General features: G+C 35.9%; 2 protein-coding genes across 2 annotated transcripts in view; one reads left to right on the forward strand and one right to left on the reverse strand.

Annotated features, from left to right (window-relative positions):
- LOC109827330 (ABSCISIC ACID-INSENSITIVE 5-like protein 2) overlaps nt 1-2,618 on the forward strand; it is a 3,695-nt gene extending 1,077 nt beyond the window's left edge. Inside the window, 3 exon segments of the mRNA XM_020394321.1 lie at nt 1-206; nt 459-530; nt 2,313-2,618. The exon segment at nt 1-206 is cut by the window's left edge and continues 4 nt beyond it. Of these exon segments, the coding sequence (XP_020249910.1) occupies nt 1-206; nt 459-530; nt 2,313-2,393 (359 nt within the window). The 3' untranslated portion in view covers nt 2,394-2,618.
- Nucleotides 2,619-3,310: 692 nt separating this feature from the next.
- On the reverse strand, nt 3,311-27,023 carry LOC109827329 (mitochondrial outer membrane import complex protein METAXIN). The gene is made up of 6 exons (XM_020394320.1): nt 26,752-27,023; nt 23,166-23,506; nt 22,785-22,861; nt 22,578-22,638; nt 4,340-4,511; nt 3,311-3,721 (listed from the first exon to the last, which is right to left on the reverse strand). Exons 1-6 carry the CDS (start codon nt 26,900-26,902, stop codon nt 3,543-3,545), a joined length of 981 nt encoding a protein of 326 aa, XP_020249909.1. The 5' UTR covers nt 26,903-27,023; the 3' UTR covers nt 3,311-3,542.
- Between the last annotated feature and the right edge of the window lie 842 nt (nt 27,024-27,865).

The following is a 27,865-nucleotide window of genomic DNA, read 5'->3' on the forward strand; positions in this document are numbered from 1 at the left end:
TGGCCAATCCAATGGGAGTCGTTGGGTCCAGCACGGTTTTCGAAGCAGTGAACCTTGAGAAGCAGTTGGGGGTGATGTCGGACCCGCAAGCTTCGACCAGGAAGCGAGGTGTTAGAGAGGGCAGTGAGGAGAAGACGGTGGAGAGGAAGCAGAAGAGGATGATCAAGAACCGAGAGTCTGCTGCTCGTTCACGAGCTAGGAAGCAGGTGAGCCTATAGCCTGATACTGAAAGAATATCAGAAAGTTACATTTAATAATTACTGACCAAGATGCACTAAACAAAATTCTGCAAGTTTGGCTGAGTTGTGGATTGTTTCTGGTGGAATATTAAATCGTCCATTAGAAAACCATGGATTCGGTTCTTTCTACTAAATTTGTTGTATGATATCAGAATGATTACTTTTTCTCATCTTACGAATGTGTTGTGTTTAAGAGAAGCTTGTTTTTGTAATGGATAGGCATACACCAATGAACTGGAGAACAAGGTCTCACGACTTGAAGAAGAGAACGAGAGGTTGAGGAAGCAAAAGGTAATCCTTTGCTTTTGCAAACCATGGTTTCTTAGTATAATTATTTTGATTCTATGTAATAAGCATCAAATTCAAATTTTAAGAAGTCCATGGTTTGTGTTGCATATGGTTCGTTTCTTAGTATTAGTCATTCGTGATTTACGTTGTGTTAGCTCAAATTTCAATTACAACCTATCGAAAGTGCTAGGCACTGTCAGGTGTCAAACTGGTACATAGCGCCTATGCGCTAGGCGTAGGAGGATTTCCTTTTTGTTTAAGTGGTGGAGGAGGGGGTTTTGTTGAAGATCGTAGGAGTTGCGGAGGTGTTTGTAATCGGTGGAGTAAACTGGAGGAGTCCAGAGGAGGTTAGAGGACATGGAAGCGACGATAGAGGAAATCACGGTCATGACCTAGCGGTGCAATCCGCGTAAGCGGTCTCCACTCCCTTGGCACTCTCAAGACCTAGACGGGTGGAGCCTAGGCGGCTTAGATACCACTTAGGCGTAGGCTTGAGCTTTTTAAAACATTGAACATAACTACAAGTGTTAACGGATTTGAGAGAAGACAGAAGGTACCTACCTACTGGATCTATCGAAGTATTCATATACAACAAATTAGAGGATAAATAAAGATAGACTGTAATATGAGACATATGATAGATTATGCATTCATATTTGTAAATATAAAAAGTAATGCTTACTTGCGAGAGGATGGTGGCTTGAACTGAAGTCAACTAATAGAAGGCTAAATATAAGATAGTTGAAAACCTAAACAAACATCTTTAAAAACCCTGATGGTTATACCTTCCACTTCCCTTTCTCTGAGTATCTCACCGTTATTTATTCTCTTTAAAAAGTTTTTAGACTAGAAAAATTTTATGTTGAATTTGGAGGCCTGAAAGGTCAAACTTAAGTAGGATTGGCACCAGATCGTTATATGTCAATAACAATGTGGATGCAATTATGTATAAATTTTGTTAGAAAATGATGAGTCAAAAGCATTAAGCAAATATTCTAACAAAAGCTTGTTCATATTAAACATTTTATTATCTTGATTGCTCCACTTAGATTTCTCTAATGTGGGCACAATATAAACACAATCAATAATTTTCCATAAGTCAATATTTCTAGATTCAACAAATAGTTTAAATCTAGAAGCCCATTGTTCATAGGGAAAATTAATGAATTTAGGAGCAACATTGGATTCATAGCCTAAACAAAATACATTCATATTCAAGATATATATATGAACATATGCAAGCAAGACAAATGCAATCATAACTAGATTAGCACAAATAAGATAACTTGGATCTTTAACTCAAGGCGGTTAGTCCTTAAATCAAAGAGAACATGTTATCCTATAAATTAAAATAATGACATATTATGTTCCAATTTCTTTTCAATGTATGAGATCATTGTTCATGTATTTCCAAGTTCAATTTGTCTCTTGCTCCATGTTAGTATATAACTAGAATTGTGTCATGATGTTACAATATGGACAAGTAAGATAGTTGAGTTCTTTGTTGAATGTCAGCATTCATAATTACTATATTTTTTGCACATGCAAGGCACACGATATTTTGTTGGTTCATTTGCCAAAAGTAAAATAAGATTTTGATATTCTGTTATTTACTAGGACCTGTGTGTAAATATATGGCTATTGAAAATGTTTTCTTTTCCCTTTCCTGATTTTTGGAACATGAATGGTTATAAGCAGTAGAAATAAATAGTATATTGTTCCAGGAAAAGCTTGAACTTGATTTCCTTTGGCAAAAAATACAAAGTAACTCGTTTTTTTTTCCAGGAGTTGGACACGATATTAGATTCTACGCCGCCACCAGAACCAAAGCATCAGCTGCGAAGATCAAGCTCAGCTTCCTTCTGAAGAATGCATGTATACTAAATTTTGTAGATTTGCATGGAGATTGAAGTGGTTTTTGTAAGATTTTTGTATAAGGAAACATGTCTGAACTCGTGAGAACTTATGATATGTTAGCTATATTTTTGTGGTTGTACTCGAAACTGAGTAGGAGAATGACGCATAATTGTGGGCTTGAACGATTTACATACGTTTAAGATATCATGAGAAGTTGTAGCAAGTTTTACTTTAGTGTGTTTTTTTCTTATTCTTGAAGTTTCAATGCGCCGATTCTAATACATGTCTGTTGGCACGGTGAGGCATATGTTCGTTCCCATTTTGGTATGGGCTGTTTTCACTTTGGATTAAATTTGAATGCTAGTGACATTTCGTACGCTGGAGCATATTTCAGGAAAAAAGAAAAATCACAGAGAGGGCCCTCAATAGAAAATCATACAGAGAGAAAATCATACAGAGATATGAAGATCACAGCCCGTAATAAAAAAAAATAATCTTGGATGAGTCTCAAGTTTTTGATGTAATAGCAAAAATTTGAAGACGACAAGAGAACAACAAGGTCCAGCCGGATACAACAGATAAAATATAGGTAAGCTCTGCCAAAATAATGTAGGCCAAGATAATGTAGGCCAAGAGAAGAGCTAAGAAATTCCAGTTCAGATAAAAGCATACGCACGGCACGTTATCAATATCACATATCATAATATGCTACAGAAAAATCTCAATCTGCCAAAATAATGTAGGCCAAGAGAAGAGCTAAGAAATTCCTTTAAAGTACACTCCTAGGATAATGACAAAAAAAAAATTTGCTATCAAAAATTTAATGTTTCCAAAATCAAAACATGACGTGCACTTTGTGGAGAATAATATATAAGTACACTCCTGATGTAAACTCACATGAAACCAGATGAATTGAATGATACGTGTGAAAATTAAACCAATTATGCAAATCGCTTGTGAATCACATCAAAATTATCATGTAAAGTACAAATGATACAGAGTTTTCAGATTAAAACAACTGAGAAATGATTATCCAGGAAAATTCTATAATCAAAATTTGATAAGGACACACCCTCAGAATGAGACAAGAATTCCCAACTTCCGCAAATTTTGAAAAAGAAACAAGGAGAGAATAAATATAGGTAAGCTCTGCCTCTCTCATTCATCATAATCAAAACCATCTTCAACGCCATCTTCAGCATTATCAACTCCTGCAAAAACTGATAAGAATACTAGAACTGCAACAAATTGAGCGCCAAGAAAGTACTTGGCTCTTCTCCGAAATTTCTTCTCCTCCTCGGTCTTTTCTCTTTTAGCCTTTGGTTTGGGCTTGGAACCTGTTAAGGTAAACGAAAACCACTTCAAGCTACAGAAGGTGACACATCCCCCAATACTATCGTATCAAGTTAAGCAACATAAGAATTTCCGGGTTAATTGTAGATACATCCCTGTGTTATGGTGATGTAGCCCTTAAACTTTTGATTAACATTTACACCCCTTGAACCTCAAATAACATTGTTTTACAAGTTAGGTTGAGATGTCACATAGATCAAGCTAACATAAAGTACCTTTTGCACTCAATTAACTGAAAAAGACATTAAATTGCCCTCTAAATTGAGGGAAAGGTAACATGTCTGATACTGAGAGTGTACTAATAGAACAGTTTACGGGGTATACATGGCTGTACCATCATAATACAGAGGGTATATCTGCAATTAATCCTAAACTTTTGATGTCAATTCCTCCAAGGGCAAGATTCTCAGCATATTAGGCAGTCAATTTTGCAACAAAATTACAAACTATAAGTTAACATACAATTATAAATAAATCAGGTAAAAGACTCGCCAAAATGGTGTCATAACCAGGTCAAGTCATAGCTGCATAAAAATAATAAAACATAAATAAAATCTATTTATTTGCTCAACAATTATGTACTGCATAATAAGTTCTCTTACTCCATGATGAAGAGGGTTTTCGTCTTGGTGTTGAAGATGTTGATGGACTAAAGGAAGATGGTGGCATAGACGAGGACGATGAACTGGATTCTAGATACTCCGCCTTAAGATGTTCACAGTATCTAACTAAATTGTCATGTTGCAAGAGACTACTTCGCAGAGTGGAGGTATCCTACAATAGCAGCAAAATAAGGAAAGTGAGAACATATAACAAAGTATACAATTCTCAGAGTATACAAGAACTCACTAACAGACATCACAAATTAAAAAAAAATAGAGGAGAAGACTATGACAAAAAACTCAAGGAGGTTAGTGCTATAAAAGAAGACAATATATAGGTTAAATTCCAACATTCGCCAACTCCCAGAGATAACTCCGCTAGTGTCGCGCTTTATTTTATTGCCAGCACTGCCTATCCCAAACCAAGATAAAGGAGGAGGGTTACATTAGGTAGCCATCAGCCAGTGTAAAACATAGTCAGATCCACATGAAAAATAAATCCTATAAAATACTCATTGGGGCGTCCCCATCGCGACGCGTTGCATCAATGCCAACCCGATGCAATGATAAATAAGCAAGGGTGGCTTGCTAGGGCGTCTCCTAGAAGCGACGTATTACATCGATGTCACCCTAATGTAATGACAAGTAAACAAATGTGTTCTAAGAATCTATAATCCTCTAATAGGTTGTCAAATAGTATTAGACGTAGACTAGAACAGTATAAAAGGGAAATAGTAAGAGAGCTTTACAAGAGAATAAAATTAGGTTAGCTACTTGGAATATAGGTACACTTACCGAAAAGACAATGAGACTAGTAGATGTCATGCTTAGAAGAGAAAAATGAGTATAATTTGTTTGTAAGAAACTAAATGAATAGGTGAAAAATCTAGAGAAATTGAAAAGACCAGATATAAACTTTAGTACATGGGAAGAAAGAAAAATAGGAACGGAGTGGGAGTTCTTGTAAGTAACATAATAAAAGAAAGTGTTGTAGATAGGGGTGCCAAACGGTTCGGATATATCCGAACCGATCCGCATCCGTATCCGAACGGATACGGATATGGTAGGCTAATTTTGAAACCGGGCGGATACGGATAAGGATACGGATATGGTTTCGGATTTTTTTTCGGATACGGATTCGGTAACGGATATGAAGGTTACGGATACGGATATCCACAATGTAATAGTGATTCGGGTAATCGGGTCTCAAATTCATAGTTACAAACCCGCTAACCCAAAACCAAAACTTAAAACAAGAAAACCCTAGGCCCTCACCCTCTCTCATCAGGCCGCCTCCCTCCACTCTCCAGTCCTATCTCGTCACCCTCTCTCTCTCTGATTCAGCTCCCTCCTAACCCTGCAATGGCGGCGCGCTTCGCCTCCGTTCCGCCACTTTCCCTCTAGGATTCCGGCGTCTCCGCTCCCCCAAAGCCATGTCTCTCCTCCCCATCCCGCCAAAACTCGCCAACGTTTCAGGTGCTCTCATAATTGATAATTCTAACAAATTTCTAACTCTCTTGTTAGTTTGTTTATTATAATTCTATTTCGTATAAAGTATCTTAAACGATGTTATCTCGCGGAGAAGGATTGGATTTGGGCCGGAGATGTTATCAATAGATGGAGTAGGGCTCACTAGCAAATCTATTAACTCATTGAATGCTTGAGGCAGGTATCTTTCCCTTCTGACCCCGGCCCCCCACACACACACACACACAAAAGACATAGGAAGCAAATCCTTTAACCAACTTTTTAGATGAGGAAACAAACAACAGCAGCAGCAGGCAATAATAAATAAAGGTAATCAGAAGTCTACATGTATGTTGGTGTATTTAGCACCTTATATATGTTTGTTATGCATGTATGTTGTTGTTGTTGTTTGCGTTCTATATAGATGGTTATATTTTAGGTTGTGGTTGTTTCATGCTATAGCAAATTCCATCTTTTTCTAATAGATTGGTTGTAATTCTAATTATACGTGAATATCCGTTTATATCCGTGATCATATCCGATCCGATTCTCAAATATCCGATCCGTATCCGTTTCCGATAAGTGCGGATATGGTTAGTATTTTTTCTTACCGAGAGTGATCCGTATCCGTATCCGTATCCGTTTATAAGAAGCGGATATGGATATGGTAAGTGTCATATCCGAACCGTATCCGCTCCGATAACACCCCTAGTTGTAGATGTAAAAAGAGTTGGAGATAGAATAATACTAACAAAAATTTTATGAGGGATAGAGGTTATTAATATTATCAGTGCTTACGCACCACAAGTATGCTTGACTGAGAGTATTAAAAGAGAATTTTAGGATAACTTAGATGAATTGTTGCAAGAAATCCTATTAGGAAAGAAATTTTTAATAGGAGGGAATCTTAATGGGTATGTTGGTAAGAATAATAACGCGTATGAGAGGATACATGGAGGTTTCGGATATGGAGATAAGAACGATATGGGAGAATCGATTTTAGAGTTTGTAACATCATATGATTTGCTAATAACAAATACATTTTTAGTTTTTAGAAAAAGGGATGAACAGTTAATATCTTTTAAAAGTTGATTTAATAGTAGTCAAATAGACTTTTTTCTTCCTAAAGGGCGGATAGGTTAACGTATAAAGATTGTAAAATTATACCGAAAGAGAGTTTAACTACACAACATAGGTTGATGATATTAGACATATCTATTAAGAAATGGAGTAGAAAAACTATCATGAACAAGAAACTAAGGACTAAATAGTGGAATTTAAAATAAGAAAATTTAATGCATTTTAAGGATAAGATAATGAAAGAAGATACACAGAATATAAATAATGAGACTAATATCATATGAAATAGCATGGTTTCTTGCATTAGGAATGTTGCTAAAGATATATTAGGAGAATCTAAAAGATGTAGATCAGACGATAAGGAGAGTTGGTAGTAAGTAAAATGAGAGTGTGCAAAATATTACTAGAGAGAAGAAAACTTTATATGAAGAGTGGTAAAAGTGTAGGAGTAGAAAAAACTTGGAAAAATATAAGCTAAAAAGGAAGAAAAAAAGAGCGGTTAGTGAGAATAAATACAAGGCTTATGAAAATGTCAATAAGAAGTTAGAATCTATGGAGGGAGAGAAAGATGTGTATAAGCTTGCTAAGATTATAGAAAGGAAGAGTAGGAACTTGAATAATATTAGGTATATTAAAAGTGAAGATCAAAAAGTTCTAATGACCGGTGAGAAAATAAAAGAGAGACAAATGAGTCACTTTCATCAATTGTTTAATGATAACCAAACAAGTGAGCAAAATAGAGAATTTAACCGTACCGTGAATGATACGAACTATATATATTGTCGAAAAATTAGGATTAGCAAAGTTAATGATGCTCTAAAGAAAATAAAAAAATAAAAGAGCCGTAGGACCGAACGGTATCCCTATTAAAGTTTGGAGATATCTTAGAGAAGGCTTAGCATGGTTAACTAAATTATTTAATAAGATTATCGAGACGAAAAAAATGCCTGATGAGTGGAGGATTAGTATTTTGATACCGATACATAAGAATAAAGGAGATATACAAAGTTATTCAAATTATCGTGGCATAAAACTCATGAGTCATACTATGAAACTTTAGGAGAGGGTAATTGAGTAAAGACTAAAAAATGAGACAAGTATATCTAAAAATCAATATGTTTTATGCTCAGGAGGTCAACTATGGAATCTATACATATTTTGAGATGATTAATGGAGAGATATAGAGAGAAGTGAAAAAATCTACATATGATTTTTATTGATCTAGAAAAAACTTATGATAGAGTGTCTAGAGAGGTAATGTGGTGGGTTTTAAAAAAGAAACATGTATCTAGTTTATAAATTGATATGATTAAGATATGTATAATAGAATAACAGCTAGAGTACGAACTATTGAATAAGAGACTAAGTTGTTTCCTAGTATCATAGGTTTACACTAAGGGTCAGCCTTAAGCTCTTACTTTTTTGCATTAGTTATGGACTAACTTACTAAGCACATTCAGGATAAAATCTCATGGCGTATGTTATTTACAGATAACATAGTGTTAGTTGACAAAATCAGAAGAGGTATAATTTCTAAAGTAGAAAGATGGAAATAAGCTTTTGAATCTAAAGATTTAAGAATTAGTAGAACAAAAATAGAATATATGGATTGCAGTTTTAGTAAGACTAAAAACAAAAGAGCATATTGATGGTCTGAAAATACCTAAAAGTAATCATTTTTACTATTTAGGATAGGATCAATTATATGGCATGATGGTGAGTTAGAGGATGATATTGCACATTAAATCAAATCAGGATGGTTGCAATGGAGGAATGCCTCAGGAGTCTTATGTGACCGTAAAATACCAATGAAACTAAACGAAAAAATTCTATAAGATGGTTATAAGACTAACTATGTTTTATGAGTACGAGTGTTGGACAATTAAAAAACAATATGTGCAAAAAATGAGTATAGAAAAATGAGAATGTTGAGATGATCTTGTAATTATATAGTAAAAGATAGGATAAGAAATGAGTGCATCCATAACAATGTTTTAAATATCGACCGATAAACCGATATCATCAGCAATTTATCAATTTTGGGGCCCTTCCGCTATGATAAGTTCGATACTAAATCGGTTATCGTTTCTGGATGTTTATCACCAATAATGCGGCGATAAAGTGAGTTATCGATCGATATTGTGGGCCAAAAAATCGGAATTATCAGCATTTGGTTTAAATTTTGATTTCGGACAATAGACATCTATTCAATGCACTTTAAACTCGACCCAATCCGAGTCTCTACCATTGGTTAATGATCCTAAATATAGTTTACATTTTCGTATGTTTATGTTTCATTAAGTATGGTTAGATTACGTTTTAGAATATTATATTATGTATTTCACCATCCAGTAATGTCATTCCGATAAATACTACTTATCCCCAATATATCCCAAATATTTACTATCTGATATGGATTTTGACCGGTCTAATAAATCCCCGATACGATTTGTAAAATCTTAATCCGTAGTAAATTAGAGGTTGCTTTTATTGAGAATAAAATAAGAGAGAATAGATTAACATGATTTGATCACGTAAAATGAAGATCTTTTAGTGCACCGATTAGGAAAAGTGATAATATTATAGTTAATATGGCTTGGAGATCTAGAGATAGACCCCAAAAGAACATGGTTGAAAGCAGATAGGAATGATATAATTATGACTTAATTTAATGGAGGAGATAACTCATAACAGAATGGAATAGAAGAATAAGATTCATGTAGTCAGTCCCAAACATTTGAGATAAAGGCTTTGTTGTTGTTTGTTGGGCGCAGAGTCATGCCCTCACGTTATGGAAGCGATATCACCTGAGAGAAAACCATGGCTTTTGTTTTCACAAAAGCTCAAGTCAACCTCTATATTCATGTTTCACAAAGGAAACAAGAACAGAAGTGAAATATCTCAACAAAGTGATATATACACTCTTTTTCTCAGCAGTTCTAGGACTGAATGTCAAGGGAACCTACAAGCAAAGCAAGAGCCAACACACAGTAAAGACATGTGATTTACGTGGTTCGACAAACTTGTCTACGTCCACGGGAGGGGTAAGGAGGATTTCACTGTGAGGAGAATAACAACTTCCACTTGTATAACTCACAAGCTCTCTCTCTCTCTCTTTGATTTTTCTCTTCAAATATCTCTTAAAATTCTCACACCATTTTTCATTTCTTCCCAGCAACTTCTCTCTTCCTCACCTCTCCTATTTATAAGCAAAGAAGAGGGGACAATAGAGTATGGGTGAGCATGGGGGAAGCATGGATGAGCATGGGGGGCCATGGGGGGTTCCACCATCCCGTGTCCCTCCATCCCACGTTCTCATGTTCACAATTCTTCACCTCGTTCAGCATTTAATAAACCTTAAATTTTGGACGAACACCAGAAGAACACCACGAACATCACCAGAGAAATCTGAGATACCAAACCAGGCCAAAATCAGGCCAAACCAGCTACACCATTATACCATGGTTGCCTACATATCATCTGATAGGGATCAAACTAATCGTAGTTCTGTAATTATTCTCCAACATAGTCTCCACCTCATCCTATCACTGCCCCAAAGGGTCATGGCCTCTTGGGCAGATTAACAATGGCTGGTATGAAGCAAGTCCAAGCAATGCTGAAACTTGCTGCCTGTCACCACCTTGGTCAACATGTCTGTGAGATTCTCATTCGTGTGTACCTTCATGAGAGAAATATCACCTTCCTCTATAACATCCCGTACAAAATGATATCTGACGTCGATATGCTTGGTACGAGCATGGTAAACTTGATTCTTAGCCAAATGAATCGCACTCTGACTATCGCACCATAAGTTCACAGTATGCTGCTCAATCCCCAAATCATCTAGAAGACCCCACAACTACAATGCTTCCTTCACTCCCTCCGTCATGACCATGTACTCGGCTTCTGTAGTAGAAAGTGACATTGTAACATGTAACATTTATTGTCAACTAACTGGAATTCCATGTATGCTGAATACATAACCAGTCGTAGATCGCCGTCTATCTAGATCACCCGCGTAATCCGAGTCCACAAACCCGTCAATCTAACATGTATCTCCACCAAAACACAAACCCGTATCAGCGGTATCCTTCAAATGCCTCAGGACCCATTTCACCACTTCTCAGTGCGTCTTTCTCGGATTTGCCATGAACCTGCTGACCACACCCACCTGTGAAATATCTGGACGTGTACACATCATTGCATATATCAAACTGTCAACTGCACTAGTATAGGAGACACGCTCCATGTGTGTCTTCTCTTCCATTATAGTGGGAGATTGTTTACATGAGAGCCTAAAATGTGAAACCAATGGAGTCACCACTGATTTAGCACTTTGTATTCCGAACCTTATGATCACTTGCTCTATGTAGCCCTTCTGACTTAAGAACAATCGCCGATTTACCTACTCTCTTCTAATCTCCATACCCAGTACTTTTCTTGCAGCATCCATGTCTTTCATTTCGAACTCTTTAACAAGTTGAGATTTTAGCCTATCTATCTCCATCCTGTTCTTAGAAGTAATAAGCATGTCATCTACATACAAAAGAAGATAGATATAATCACCTCCACGAAGCTTCCGAATGTAAACACAACAATCATAATCGCTTCGGAAAAATCCATGCTTTAGCATGAAAGAGTCAAATCGCTTGTATCACTACCAAAAAGATTGTTTTAATCAATAGAGTGACTTTCTCAAGCGACACACATGATTCTCCTTGTCCTCAACCTTGTAGCCCTCAGGTTGATACATATAGATCTCTTCATCCAAGTCTCCGTGTAAGAAGGCTGTTTTAACATCAAGTTGTTCCAGCGCAAAATCACCATGAGCAACAATACTCAATAGCACCCGAATAAAAATGTGTTTCACCACCGGAGAAAATATCTCATTATAATCCACACCATCTCTTTATGCAAATCCCTTAGCCACTAGTCTCGCTTTGTACATTGTACCACCGAGCTCTGAAGGATCCTCATTTCTTTTATACACCCAATGTTACATTAAGCATTGGGCGTTTTTAGGCGCCGGACTTGACGTCCAGCGTTTAGACGTCTAGGCGGACACCTAAGCGGTTTCTGGTCGCTTTTTTTATTTTTTAATAATGATAATTAAAAATAAATATATATATACTCAATCAAAGATGTATAAATACAAATTATAAGTTCATAAAAATAGTGGAAAACTCGTTCTCAACTCAAACTTAAGTTTACTGTTTAATTAAACTTAAACTTAAACTTAAGTTTACTGTTAACTTAAGTTTATTGTTTAGTTTACTGTTAACAAAAACCAAATATTAACTTGACTTAAACTTAATATTAACAGTAGCTACTTAAGATCGAGAACTATAATGCAAAGTCACTTCAACTTATGTTTACTTAAACTTAAGTTTACTGTTGTTACTTGTTAATTAACTTAAAATTCAATGTATGGGTTTACTGTTATACCTTGTTACAGAAAATATAAAGGGTCAAAGATTGGGGAAGCTTTTAGCTGTGGTGGGACTCTGGGAGGTCAAAGATGAGGTGAAGGTCGAGATCGAAGATCGGTGGAGCTTGGAGATCGATGACGAAAGGTTTCGACGAGATCGATGACAAGACGAGATTGAAGAGGCTGGAGGCTTCAACAAGGGGGCTTCGACGAGGGCTTCGATGGGTTTCGACAGTCGACGAGGGCTTCAATGGGGCTTCGGCAGTCAACGTGACCACGATAGGCTCCGAGAAGCTTCGACGAGGACTGAAATGCTTCGACGGTGCTTTGACGAGGAGCAGAACTTTGGATCTTCGACGGGGCTTCGACGAGGAAATGTGGCGGCGTTGGGTGCGAGAACGCGAATTAGGGTTGGTGGTTAGTGTGTTGTTTGAGTTTTTTGGGTTTGGGTTTGGGTTCGGTTTGGGTTTGTTTATTTCGTGCCCGCTTTCTTTCTTTCTTTTTTTTTTTTGATATTCTTGGGCGGGCCGTTTAAACAGCTCGCTTAACGCTGGGCGGCCGCGTAGGCGCTCCCATCACCTAAACCTTGTTATTCAAGGGCTTTTGAGATGCCCTGGGCATCGCCTCCGCCTAGGCGGGCGTCTAAGCGGCCGCCCAGGGCGTTTTTAAAACATTGTATACACTCATTTACAACTAATAATTTTTTTCCTACGGGCAATGAGACCACCTGTAATGATCATGAATTTTCGATACTAGTTAAAATAATTTTTTCTGATATTTAAAATATTTAATTATTATTTTAAAAGGGTATTTGTATTTTCTCAATTTTTTAGAATTTTCTACGATTTAAAAAAATCTAATTTTATATTCATTTAAATGATTTTGATAATTATAAATTACCTTGATGTAGTGAAAACTTTTGAATTAATATTTTTTGTGTTATTGTTATTGTTACGTATTAATTATAAATATTTTTCCTAATTATTCTATTTTCCCTTAATTTAACTTCTTAATTATGTCTTAACCCTAACCCTAATCTATCTATCTATATATCATACTCCATTTAAAAGCACGAGTTCGGAAAAATCTTTTAGTAGACAAAAATATCCTTGAAATTTAAATACTAATCTATTAAGTAAGAGTAACTTGATAAATTGATGAATCTTTATTGGATATACATAGTATGAAGATTAGGATATTGTTTAAATTGAAATGTAAACCTAAATGAAAGAGCAACTTAAGTAAATTAGACGATTTATTAAATACCAAATTTATCCCCTCGCTCTTATATGTGATCAATGATCAAATTGCAAACAATTATTCATGTGATATATGATTAATAATGCCAAAGTGAGAATAATTATTCACATGCTATATGATTAATAATTACACACAACGTGACGATCTCTCACCAACTAAAATTCAAGTAGTTCACAATACGCTTAGGTTAATTAGACGATTTATTAAATACCAAATTTACCCCATCGCTCTTATATGTGATCAATGATCAAACTGTAAACAATTATTCACGTGCTACATGATTAATAATACAAATTTGTAAACAATTATTCATATGCTATATGATTAATAATTACACACAAAGTGGCGATCTCTCACCAACTAAAACTAAAGTACTTCAAAGTACTGCATAGTTAGTTTCAAAATTTAATTATACTATTATTATTTAAATAGAATTTTATTTATAATTGTTATCCTCTCACATGCAACATCATATACTAATATATATAAGCCAAGAAATTACAATAATTTCTATAGCACTTTTATCTCCTTCTACAGGCAAGTGTCTTTGCTATTAGATTAGATTATTTTAAAGCAATTAATTATATTGTATATCTAATCTTTTTCAGATTAAGAAATTACAATAGCTTTCACAATACTTTTATCCCCTTCAACAAGTATGTGTTTTTATTATTTTCTTCTTATTAGAATAGATTAGATTGTTTAAGAATTATGAATTATAAAATTGCAACAATTTTTATAGTACTTTCATCTATTTTTTTCTTATTAGATTAGATTAGATTATTTTAAAGTAATTAATTATATTGTATGTTTGATTTTTTTTCAGATCACAAAGTTTAATTATACTATTATTATCTAAATAGATATTGTTTGTATAAAAGTCAAAGAGAATCTCACACGTTCTTTGATCTCAATGCCAATTATAATACTTATATATGAGTTTTTGTTAAAATAAATTTTATGTATGTGGTTAACTTATATGATCCTACTTTAATCAGATTAGATAATTTAACATTTGTTCTTTACACTCAAACTCTTCCACAAAATCAAAAGATTTTCAAAATTAATCTTGGGGGTTGCTTGCATTAAAAATTATGTTAGAGGGCCCATACAGTCTGTTTTATAGTTTAAGATTGTCAACACATTTTGTTTCTTATGCATATCAATTATGAGTAATAATATAATTTAATTGATCCAAGTGTATCCTAATATATTTCTGGACTCTTATCTTGTTTTTTGCTCTTTATCATGTACAAACCTAGCGATTCTTATTTAATTCCTTCTTTTTTCTTTTTTGTCTCTTGACATTGTCTATTGTTCTTCATTATGTACAAACCCATTTTATGAATTAGGCTTATGGTTTTTGAGGGGGGATCAGAAGACAATTAGGTTGATTTTGGTGTTGGACTTTATTATTTGAAGAGATTGATTTCAAAAAATTCAATTCCAACCTGATATCACAATTGGTATAGATGATGAAGACGCTACTCTAGAATTGCCCAATCAAAAGATAAAGGTAAAGAAAGATTGATCTCGACTCAATTAAAACATGAAATAAAAAGAATAAATGATAATATTTTTTGAACATTTTATACTATAACTTAATTTTTGAGTAAAATTAGGAATTTTTAGAATGAATTTTCATGCAAAATTTTTAGTATTTTTGCATGCTTATGTAATTGCTTTTATCACAAAAAATTATACTGTAGTTACCATTAATCTTTAGTTTTGTCTTTTTATTATTTTAAGTCTATCAAATAATGTAATTCGATTTTCAATGCAATAAGAAATGTTATTTTTTTATTGCTAGAACTATAGTTCATAATGATATTGTTATTCATCCTTGGCTCCATACTATAGCTTAGGATTAGTAGAGTTTAGAATATGACATGTAGTATCAAATTAATTTATTTTTTTTACTATTCTGCTTGAAGATATTATTATGTCAGCTGATATTTTTTTCTGCGAAAATCAATTATGATATCCTCGTTAAATATATTAATCCCAGTTTAGCACAAAAATCCATTACATTAATTTTTTATAATTTTTAAATAAAAATTATAACAAATCTGACTTATTTATAGTAATAAAATAAGAAATAAATTATTTTGATATTAAACCACGTCATAAAAACTTGTGTGTGTGTGTGTGTGTGTATATATATATATATATCTTTTTGTTTTTTTCTCTCACATAACTTTCACCTCTGCATCCTCTTCCCATCTCTCTATCTCTCGTTCTCAGCCGTCATCATCTTCTTCTCTCTCTTCGTTCTCTCTCCCCCTCTGTTTCTCCCTCAAGCCACCACCAACCGCCCAACCTCCTCCCCTCATTACCATCGTCCTCTCTATCCACGCCCAGGCTCAGACCCGTCTCTCCTCCCCGATCGCGCCGAGCAAGCTCACCACCATCCGCCTCCTCAATCTCGGCGTGCACGCCTCCCTCACACGGGCTTCCTGCACCACCACCGCACCGGGTTACATCACCCCTGCACCACCAACACCTCCCCGGCTCAGCTAAGCTCCCGTCTCACCCGTCCGCCTTCTCCCCAGCAAACCGCCTCAGTCTCCCGCTGCCTTCATAGACCGCCTCCGCCCAAGGCGGATGGTCTCCCGCCATCGCCGACACGGCAGATCCGGCTTCCCCAACAACCTCTCCATCGGGCTTCGCGTCGTCGCTATCTCCAAACAGTGTCATCGCCTCCATCTCACTGTTGTCGCCGCCTCGCACGGTAACGTCGAATCATTCGACAATATCCCAAGGTAAGATTCCCAACCCGTTGTTTTATATTATTTTATTTAGATTATTGTAGAAATTATTAGGCATAAGATTCTATTTCTCATTTAGTTTCGTGTCAATTATTATATTTATCATAAATTAATTATGTGCAAGATCTCCGTTCCGTTATTTTATTTCGTGTAATATTTAGATATGTTAATAATTATTTGTGTGGGTTTCATGAATAAAATTGAATGAATCGTAATTATGTGATAAATAGTATTTTCAGAACAATTAGAATAAATTAAAGAATTTATTTTGACAACAGGATTATTTTTAGAATAATTATAAAAATTTTTAAGAATTTATTTTGTGGAAGGAAATCATTTTAGAATGATAAATATTTTAAAAAAGAATTTATTTTGGGAAAATAGACTATTTTGAATTAATGAAAATTTATCTTGTAAAAAGATTATTTTTGGCTTATGAATTTATTATTTTGAAAGATTATGTTTAGAATAATTATAGTGAGATAATTTGAAAAGAATTTATTTTGCAAAAGATTATTTATTTTTGAATTAATTTAGTTTAGGATCGTGTGATTGACGATTGTTGACCGCGACATTTTATGTGCAAATCATACGCCGATTTCATGTTTCTTATTCTAATTACGTAACATACCCTGTTTTATTTGCATAGAATTAGCTGCATTTTTATTCCTTGTTGTGATTAAGAACCCTTAGTAGTTCATGACTTAGTGGTCTTGAGCGTCATGAATAAGACTTAGTGACATGTGTGAGTGCGTTGACTAAATTAGGAGGTGAACCAAAACTCTATTATAGGTCGTGTTTGTTGACTTAGAAAAACAAGAGATGTTGGGATGGGAAAGTCTTAGTTCGCATGATAGGATATGATTGTTGGTTATCTTCCAGGCTCGCACCAGTGAATCGTTTCGCACTGGGGTTAGTCTGTTGGGCCAGTGAATCGTTTCGCACGTGATCAGTGAAATCGTTTCGTCACCCGAGTTTTGCTTGAGTTCGGACCAGGCTAAAATCGGATTACGTGTAGTCCTCTTACAGAATTGTTTTGCAGTATTGGATGTGCGTAGAGGATCGTGAACAGTCAGTTTTTCGGAAATGTGAACCTTGACCTATTTGAGATGTGGACCAGTGAGTTTTTTAGGATGGCTAGTATTCGACCCGGTTACTGTATGTTGTTAGCCTTATCATTATCATGTTTTAGTAGTGGATCGCATCTTGATTTTTGTTAGATTTTCAGTTGCACATATCTTTTGTCATTTCTGTTATTGCATCGGTTATTGCATTGGTCGTTCAACTGTTCTATTATTCTTTTGTGGGGTCTTACCGTGTGCCATGCATACTGACGTACACCTATTTTTTCTGGTGTACGTCAGATTTAGAGAACAGAAAGGTCCAGTATGGAGACGCCTCGCAGTCAGAGTGTATTCCAGATGGAGCAGAAGAGCAAGCTGGAGTCTAGTCTTTTCTTTATGTAGTTGTCGAGAGATATTAGATTTCTTATGTAGTATTTTCTCTTTTAGTCTTCGAGGGATTTAGTTATTTCATAGTACTTTTTTTATACTGTTGAACTATGTATTTTTATATTTTGTTGGAGTGTTTTGTAATAAGGGCATGTTTGACCCGAACCTTGTGTCTCGGATGTTATTCCATTTGTGATATGATTTTTTTATTAAGTTATTTATTATATTCTTGTTAATTATGATCAGGGACATGTGACTTTACATTATATATTACTTGATGTTTAGCGTATTAGGTTGAGAAGAAATGGTTTATTATATATTCTCCCCAATCTAATACGCCGCGGGCTTGTTCACGTTCCGATTTCCTAATATTTTAGAAAGCGGGGCGTGACATCACTTCTCATGTTTGGTTCTTTCGGAGAGATTCCATCTCCTCCTCCATTGCCGCCAACTAACTCTCGCTATCTCTATCTCGAATAGCTTCCTTGAAGGAGACCGGCTCATCATCCTCCACCGAGAGTGCGTATTCAACCAAATTCACCTACTCATAGTGCTTTTCAGCCCCCAGCTTCTGTACCTGCTTGTATGCTCGTCTTGACCTGTGAAAGCCAAATTATCATCGAGCTGCTGTTGTTGCAGTGCCTATGTATTTTCTTGCTGAACCTCCTCTTGTTCAAGCTCATCATCTTCATGATCCTTCTCTTGAACACGACTAGAACTTGGTTAGTCTTTAGGTTCTATCTCAATAACCTGAGATTTTGAAGTCCCAACAGTCCCAAAACCATCACCCTTAGGCACCCTAGCAATCATAGATCTCTCATCAAAAGAAATATCCCTGCTAATTGCGAACTTCAAATCTTCTGTAAACCAAAGGTGATAGTTTTTTACACCCTTTGCATACCCTAAGAATATAACCTTCTTAGCATTCGCGTCAAACTTTTTCTCATTGACGTGATAATAGACGGTACACCCGAAAATCCGAAAACTCTCATAATCTGAATGCTCCCCTGATCACACCCTAAATGGTGTATCACCATCCAGTGTAGAATGTGAAGACCGATTCACTATGTAGCAAGCTGTAGCAATCGACTCTGCTCACCATTTTTTGTCCAAACTCACTGCTATGATCGCATACTCACTGCTTTTTCCCGCGGTGTACGGTTCAGCCTCTCTACGATCCCATTCTGTTGTGGTGTTGATCTAACTGTCCAGTGCCTAGCAATACCCTCCTGATCACAGAACTCCTTGAATGTACCATCTGTATACTCTGTACCGTTGTCAGATCTCAGTGTCTTCAATTTCTTTCATGTTCTGTTCTCAACCATCGCCTTCCACTTCTTGAATGTCTCAAATGCCTCATTCTTATGCATCAGAAAATAAATCCAAGCATACCTAGAATGATCGTCTATGAACGAGACAATATCTGGAGTCACCCTTGGAAGTTATCTGAGCCGGACCCCAAACATCCGTGTGCACATAATCTAGTATCCCTCTGTTCTTGTGATTGCTTCTCAAAAATTGAACCATGTACGCATTCTTATACACACAATCCTCGTAAAAATCCATGCATGATTTCTTTAGATTCTTCAGCAAACCCTCTTTACCAAGCAAATCTTCTCTGACATGTGCCCAAGCCACCTATGTCATAACCATGTGTGCTCACATGGATCTCCACCACTTCCATCAGTTCCAACTGTTGCATTCCCTATCACCGTCGTATCCGAGAGAGTATATAGACTACCGTGACGAACACCATTCATCATTACTAGGGAACCTCGAACAACCTTCTTCACTCTGTTCTGACAACTCCATCATGCATCTTGATTTTGATATCACCTAACCCCACCGTTTTGTAAACATGGTTGTTCCCCATCAGTACAGTTCCACCGTTAATGTTTCTGTAGGTAGTAAACCATTTCTTATTTGAGAACATATGGTAAGAGCAACCCGAATCAAGAATCCATTTCTCAAAGATATCTTCACCACCCGTGACGACATAGCATTCCTTCTCGCTCCCTTCCTCTGAAACGTAGCTCACCTCTTCCTTGCTATTTCTCCTCTCAGTCTTATTGTTGTTCTTCTTTCCACCTACTCTTTTGTTAGGACAGTCAACTTTAAAATGCCCTAGCTCACCGTATTTGAAACACGCCCTTCCCGCAAGAGGTCTCAATTTCGATCTAGACTTTCCTCCCTTGTCTTTTCCTTGCTCATTACCCCTTCCTCTAGCAAATACTCCCTGAGCTTGCTCCTTGTTATCACTAGTGGTCATGTCACTAGTTGTAATTTTCTGAAGATCATCCGTCAGAAGCGTCGTTCTAATCTCATTCATCGTCAAATTGTCTCCTACAAGCATCAATATTTGTATCAGGTTCTCATAAGACTTCGATAAAGAAAAAAAGTAGCAAAAGTGATTGATCATCATCGTCTACTGTCACATCAATATCCTTCAAATCCGATATGATCCTATCGAACTTCTTGATATACTCCCGGATTGACGAGTCTTCCACCATTTTACAAGTATATAATTTGGATTTCAAGTAGATCCGATTTGTTAGACTCTTCGTCATGAAGGTACTCTTTAACTTTGACCACACGTTCACAGTCGTTTCCTCTCCATCTACCAAGAAAGCAACATCCCTCTCAAGGCATAGGATAATCGACGCTCGTGCTTCGAGATCTAACTCTTCCCAATTCTCATCGGACATATCTTTGTGCTTCTTCTCTTTTTTCCTACCAAAGTCTTGTGTAATTTCTACGAAATTAGCGAATTTTTCATCTGTATCCTCCAATAGGAAAAAAATATTCTTCCCATTGAATTATTTAATCTCGTACTTTCCAACTTTAACTGTTTTACTTATAGACATCATTCTCCGCTTGTATTATTAAACCGTTTCTCTAAGGAATTTTAACAAATACCTTGTGTTTACCACACAATAATCAAGCATCACTTCAGATCAGAAAATTTACTACCTCCGATCTGAATAAATGGCTCTAATACCAATTGTTGGGCGCAGAGTCACATCCTCACGTCACGGAAGCGATATCACCTGAGATAAAGTTCTGACTTTTGTTTTCACAAAAACTCAAGTCAACCTCTATATTCTCGTTTCACAAAAAAACAAGAACAGAAGTAAAATATCTCAACAAAGTGAGATATACACTCTCCCTCTCAGCAGTTCTAGGACTGAATGTCGAGGGAACCTACAAGCAATAGCTAACACACAGTAAAGACACGTGATTTACATAGTTCGGCAAACTTGTCTACGTCTACGGAAAGGGTAAGGGGGGATTTTACTATGAGGAGAATAACAACTTCCACTTATACAACTCACAAGCTCTCTCTCTGATTTTTCTCTCTTCAAAAATCTCTCAAAATTCTCACACCCTTTTTCTTTTCTTCCTAGCAACTTCTCTCTTCCTCATCTTTCCTATTTATAGGCAAAGAAGAGGAGAAAGAGAGTATGGATGAGCATGGAGGAAGCATGGGTGAACATGGGGGGAGCATGGGGGGTTCCACCATCTCGTGTCCCCCATCTCACGTTCACATTGTTGTTGGCCAACTCCCTGAGATACTATCATTTTAAATCCTAAAGGATGACAATATCACATCTTGAATTTCATACACCAACCAGGTTCTAATCTGTTACAGGTGTGCATATCTGCACTCATTTGACTGTCTAGCACTTGACACTCCATACTTATCTGGACAGTAATCTACTGTACAAACATGTGTAACAAGTCTACTGTACAAACATGTGTAACAAGTACATACAGAATGAGCTGGATATTAAAACGCAGTCGGCTATATGTTCACATTAAACTACAACCTCTAACTATTCCGAATCATCATTTGAAATAATAATTAAGCAAAGCTGAATACTTATTAAACCTTATAAATGAAAAAAAATTCCAACACAATTCTTAATCCTCATTGTTTATTCTCTTGCTTCCACTTATCTATTGCAAAGCTAGAATAATGGTTTATCGTTTTTCAAGGAATACTAATGAAGGGAAAATAACAATCGCTTTTGGACAAAATGAAAAATAATGAGAAGGATTTTGGTCATTTTTATGTAAAATGAAAATTCCAACCTTGCTATATATTTTAATTTATCAAATGACAACATTCTTCAAAATATGTCATTTAAAAAACAGAAAGTGATCCTGTTAACGAACATATAGTTCATGTGACTTGTTATGGGCAAACTAGTTGGTGGTTTCTCGAGAAAAGGAAAAAGTAACTAATAAAGAGTAAAAGCTTTCTCCATTCTGACGTAAATCCAGTTTCCAAAGAATCCAAACCTGCTATACACACTTACGCCTCGTTTGGTACGCGGGAATGGACTCAAATGAGAATGGAATGGAAGAAGAAATGAAATGAAATTAATGTGAGAATGGAATGGTCATTCCCATTCTCACGTTTGGGTGTAATTTATAAAATGAAATGAGAATGAACGTATTTTAAATTGTATATTTTATTGATTCCCACTTAAGTGGGAATGCTCATTCCCTATCACTTCATTGGGAATGCTTATTCCCACGTAAAGTGGGAATTGATGAGAAGTGGGAATGAGCATTCTAACTTCAAAAAAGAGGATGCGTTTGGTAGAAAGGAATGAGAAGTGAGAATGATCATTCCATTCCACCTCATTCCCTCGTACCAAACGATGCCTTAGGTATCAAATAATAACATTATTAAATAAACTGTTGTCTGGAGAACATTAGCAGAGTTCTTAGCAAGCAAAGAGTTTCTGTTACTATGCTAAGGGCCATAAAAAACTTACCGGTAAAGCATGAAGGACAAAAAGTGCATGCCCAAGGAAAATAGCATCCAAGCTGGTGGGCCTGTGAGAACACAAACAAAATCAATTAAAAACACACTAAAGAATTGAAGCTAAAGTTCTAAAATGGGTAAGAATCAAAATTATATCAAATTTTCTCGAACCATGAAAAATAAGCTTCTATATCAAGTCAATTTATTCAGTGGTTACCTGTTATCAAAGAAAAAGGTCTGTTCTCCCAATCTCTGAGATAAAGCCTCATATGCTGTAGCCGCCTTTCGGTATATCTGCCAATTGAAAATATAAAATTCACTTGAGTTCTAAACTAAAACTGGCTAAATAACTTCGCAAATGAATGAGAGGTAAAATAGAAAAATTGAAATAGGAATCAGAGAGAAGGTTAATTATTCCATAAAAAGACTAGTACCACATCCAATCATCATTAAACTAGAAGATAGAAAAGTAAGTCATCATACAAGCACCTAAAAACTTCACCTAAAAACTTGTCTAGAAAAACTTATGCCTCTTGAAGCTTTATAGTGCCATCCTTTAAATTGTTTCCCATGATTAATTTAACACAACAAAATTTACCTCTTCTTCTTTTTCCGTGGCATTGAGATCCGTAATCCCAAGTTGCTGCCTCACAGTTCGAGTTTGTTTCCAATGAAGAACTTTTGCAACAGGCCATGAAAGGTCGGAGAAATATATTTTATAGGCACCATTTCCATTAGAAGCGACCCATAGTTCATATTTTGCTGCCTCGGATAGCCAGGCGCCAACCAATGCCTTTGTAGCCAACCAGTCTGGAGAACAGCCGCCTGAGAGTCCTGAGTCCAAATTGACAATGTTCTCTGCTTTCAGACATTCAATAACACCTCCCTTCTCATTGTTGTATAGAACACAATCACCATATTCGACATATGGTATGTGATCTGCAAAATAAGTGGGGAAAAAATCAGAGAAGCAAAAGAGAAGAATGGCAGAAAATGTCTCTATTAATTAAACTGATTAAGGTTATAATCATTGATTGATGGACTCAAAAAAACATGTAATCTTCCAACCAACTGCTACAGATACAGTTAGTTACTAACTAATCTACTTCTTATAAACTAAAAGAGAACAACAAAAAAATCTGATGAATAGTAAAATAACTGCCTCTATCGCTAATTCTAATCAGCCTATCCCAACCCACGTTCTCCTTGAAAATAAATCTTCGCTTCTTTCTTTAACCGTACACTTTCTTCAAAATCTCCACGTTCTCTCTCTTCCTCTCTCAATATTTCTTCAATATTTCTTTTCTCTCTTCATTCTCTCCTTTGTCTGAATCCCAACTGATCGATTGATCGATCGATGCCGATCGCGTTGGAGCGATTATTTTCTTGCCATTTGATGCGAATCTAGCCCTTTACAAAGTTTAATCACAAAGATTGTGGTAGATTTTCTTACTAAATCTTCAAAATTTTGATTCCGATGTTGGGGACTTTGATTCCGACGAGTTCGAGGGTTTTCGATCCAGAATCGTACGGAGGAGAAGAGCTACCATCGCCGGAGATCGATGAGAAGGAACGTCGTGGTTCTAGCCGAGGGGAACTTCACTGAGTTCGTCGAGAAGAATCAGCACGTGATGGTGGAGTTCTATGCTCCTTGGTGCGGTCACTGCCAGGCTTTGGCGCCTGAGTACGCTGCAGTGGCGACGGAGCTCAAGGATGAGGACGTGGCTCTGGCGAAGGTGGACGCGATGGAGTAGAACGACTTTGGTTTTCGTTGTGGATGGGGTTCACAAGCCTTATCCAGGCCACATGACTAAGTGAGGACCTCAGATCTCATCTTTTTATTTCTCGATCTACTTCAGCCTGTGATTTCTATTGTTCAGTTTGAAGTTTTTTGTCACTACTTTTTGCAAATTGTCTCTTGATATTGACTCTAAGTGTTGGCCAGTAAGTAGGGAATTTATACTTTGTAGTAGCAGTACTACGGCTTCAGGGTATCTTTCTTACTTGATAAAAATATTAAGTGCATAAACTAATGGAACTAAATCTTAATGCAGGAGCTGGGCATCTAGCCTTCGATAAAGAAACACAAATTTGGACACATAAGATCATTTGTATTTGTGTAAGGTAAAATCAATTTCCCTTGGGAATTGTAATATACATGTTAAATTTTACTGTGTTTTGTTGTACTAATAAGCAAATAAAGACTTTAATGTTGACTATTTAATCACAAATTTACACATCAGGCTTTGTTTTGTTACTACGTATAACTCATGTTAATGAATGTTATTGTTAGAAAAACAAACATAATGATATTTGTACAAATCAAGTACATTTTCTTTATAATTGTCATTACTATTTTCATGTTGTGTATATAAATTTAAATTGAGTGTTATTGAATTATTTACTATGTCAATTCTTATAGTTATAATGACAACTCAAAAATGAAAGTTCTTGATATTTGGGCCCATCTTTAACATCGACAATTTAAAATCTATCACATTCTGACAAAGGAAATGGATGAAGTTAAATTGAAGATAACACTTGAAATAGTTTGTGAAATCTGATATTATTTTACTTCATCATACCAAAGAGTAAATTTAAGATGGAGGAGTTCACAGTAGATCAATAAAATAATAGCTTGATACCCAAATAACGGGGGCCAAACAACTACGCAAACAGGTAGTACACATGGTACGTATGATTTATTTAAGATCTATTTTAGTGTTGTTAAGAAATTCATATGTTTTAGACTTGCACTCTAACTATAATCTAATTTAATAGCACAACGTGATCCTGAAAAAATCTTATCTTTACGATAATTAAAATGAAAGTTAAGAAATTGTGAATTATATAGATTGGATTATGGATTGCATCAACTGAAATCTGCATGCTTCGAGAAGTCTAATGAGTCTGATTTACCCGATGGCTATAGGATGAAAATGTATAAGAGCAAGAGAATAAAAGAAAGCATCAGCAACATAAACGTTGACAGTACATGTGACAGAACTAGCCCAATAATAAAAAGGTATGAATCTTCTTTATTCATTTTTTTGAATTAGCATTTGTTATATCATGTTGTTATTATGCTTTTAATGAAGAAATTGTTGACAATTGCAGCTTATCAGAATGATATACAGAACTTTGACAAACCAACTATCATTTGTAAGTATTGTCACAATACAATGTGGTATGAAGAAGGCACGGAGAAATCTTGGAATCCAAAGAAACATTCTTTTTCTATATGTTGCAAGAGGGGAGGATTGAAGTTTCCTCTTCTTAAAGAGTCTCCAACATTTCTAAAAGACTTTATATCTAAAGCATAATACTTTATTTTATTAACATGTTAAGTAGTTGAAGAAAATCTTTTGGAAACCGTGCTTTGCACAGGTCTAAATACTAGTAATTAATAAAAGAGAAAAAGTAAAAGAGATAGATACCCGTGCCACATTCTCAAATCTAAAATTTATTCTCTGATTTAAGAACCGTTTCCTTTATGGCCAAGCTGGTCTAGATTTTTATCTATCTATATGACAACAAGTATCACTCTACTGGTTCAGTAACCTATTTAGAATTCTGATTTCCTCTGAGTAGCAAAGAATTTGATTAAGAAATAACCAAAGAACTGAAAAGGGAAAGAAAAAAAAGCAGGGAGGAGGGTTTCTTCAGTTTTATCAAGTTTTATCTACTGGTTCAGTTTTGCAGCATAGATCATAATAGGCCATTACTTCAAGAACATCCTAACTAGCCTCTTTTAGAGACCAAATAGAACTTATCCCTAAAACACAAATCATTAATTCAGTCAATGTAGGACTAAATGGGGCCTAATTAACCACCGCAAATCATTAATCCAGTTCAAAACGAATATCGTAGCTCATTTGCAACTAGAAAAATGGGGTGAACACAAATCTCCTCATAGACTCCCCCATTTAATCAATATGGGGCTAAATTATGAACCCTAGCAATCCCTTGCAAAAAAAGTTTCATTTATTGCTTAAACCTCATAACTAAAAAACTAAAAACCCCAAAACCCTAATTCAAAAACAACCCACCCTCCCCCCCAAAAAAAATCACTAAAGTCAACAAGAATCATCAACCCAAATATAAAAATTCAAACCAAACGATTAAAAGTACACATCAGCAGCATGCATTATCGAATTATTAAAACTGGGTTTGTAAAATATTACCCGAATCAGGGTTCTTGAGATCGAAATCGATGCTGAAACAAGAGTTTGCGAGTCTGAGGTAGAGATAGACGGAGAGGCAATCAGGGCAAGCTGTGGGGAGCCCGAAGCATCCCTTTCGAGCTACGAGGACGAGCCTCTCTCCTTCACTCATCTCTCTTCTCTCTCTCTAGTTTCTCTCTCTAGTCTGATGAGAGAGAAAGAGCGTAAATTTCTTGAGGAAGAAGAAGGAGATGGAGAAGGCTAATTAGATCGGGTTGGGTCCAATTAGGCCATCAGTTTACCCGAACCGTTATTTGAGAAGGTGGTGGTACATGCTAGGATAGCAAAAGGGTACGGATACTAACAGATATATCCGTATTCATGTCCAAGTAAATGTTGTACAATTACAGTTATTTTTTTTTTTTTTATATGATATGAATATATGGATATGGATATAGGTAAAATATCATAACGTGGATAGCAGTTATTGTTCGCAGATGTTTTTACTTAAGAATAGTCTTCACTTTTTCACTTTCAATATGGGGAAAAAATTAAACACATAAAATTCTATGTCACACTATTTACTATTTTCATATTCAGTGATAATTCAATAAAACTCCTTGGTCCTTCTAAGCAAAGACATGATGAATTTTTCTCTTTCATACTGCTCCCATATTTTTCACTAATTTCTTCTACTACCGCATCAAGGTAGACAGAGCACTCCTTTGATTTTTTTTTTTTTTTTTTTTTGTTCTAACCTTGTGTATAGGAGACTATACATCGCGGTCGATCGGTCCGGTCAACCGCGATGGATCGCGGTCGACCGGTCCGGTCGACCGCCAAAGCGGGTTGAGTCTGGGTCTGTTTTCCAGACCCGTTTCGTTTGGGTTTTCTATAAATACCCAAACTTGGTTTTAGGGTTTGTAAGCAAGGGGTTTTAGCAGCCATTGAGGGTGAGTTATTGGGCTTCTATTGTTGGAGCAATTGGGAGAGATCAAGAGTGATTTATTGAGGGTTTTTGGTGAGAGATTGTAACCCTAGTTTGTTCCTCTTGATTTCTAATAGTGAAAACTCCCCCCTCCTTGCCCCGTGGACGTAGGCATCTTGCCGAACCACGTAAAACTGGTGTTAGTGA

This window comes from Asparagus officinalis, unplaced genomic scaffold (assembly GCF_001876935.1).
Source record: "Asparagus officinalis unplaced genomic scaffold, Aspof.V1 AsparagusV1_Un145, whole genome shotgun sequence".
Classification (NCBI taxonomy): Eukaryota; Viridiplantae; Streptophyta; class Magnoliopsida; order Asparagales; family Asparagaceae; genus Asparagus; species Asparagus officinalis.

Coding starts and splice junctions, on each gene's coding strand:
- LOC109827329 (XM_020394320.1), bottom strand. CDS start 26,902: ATGAGTGAAGGAGAGAGGCTCGTCCTCGTAGCTCGAAAGGGATGCTTC. Junction 23,507..26,751: donor TCTCAAGAACCCTGATTCGG/GTAATATTTTAC, acceptor CTTATTTTGCAG/ATCACATACCATATGTCGAA. Junction 22,862..23,165: donor CCACGGAAAAAGAAGAAGAG/GTAAATTTTGTT, acceptor TTCAATTGGCAG/ATATACCGAAAGGCGGCTAC.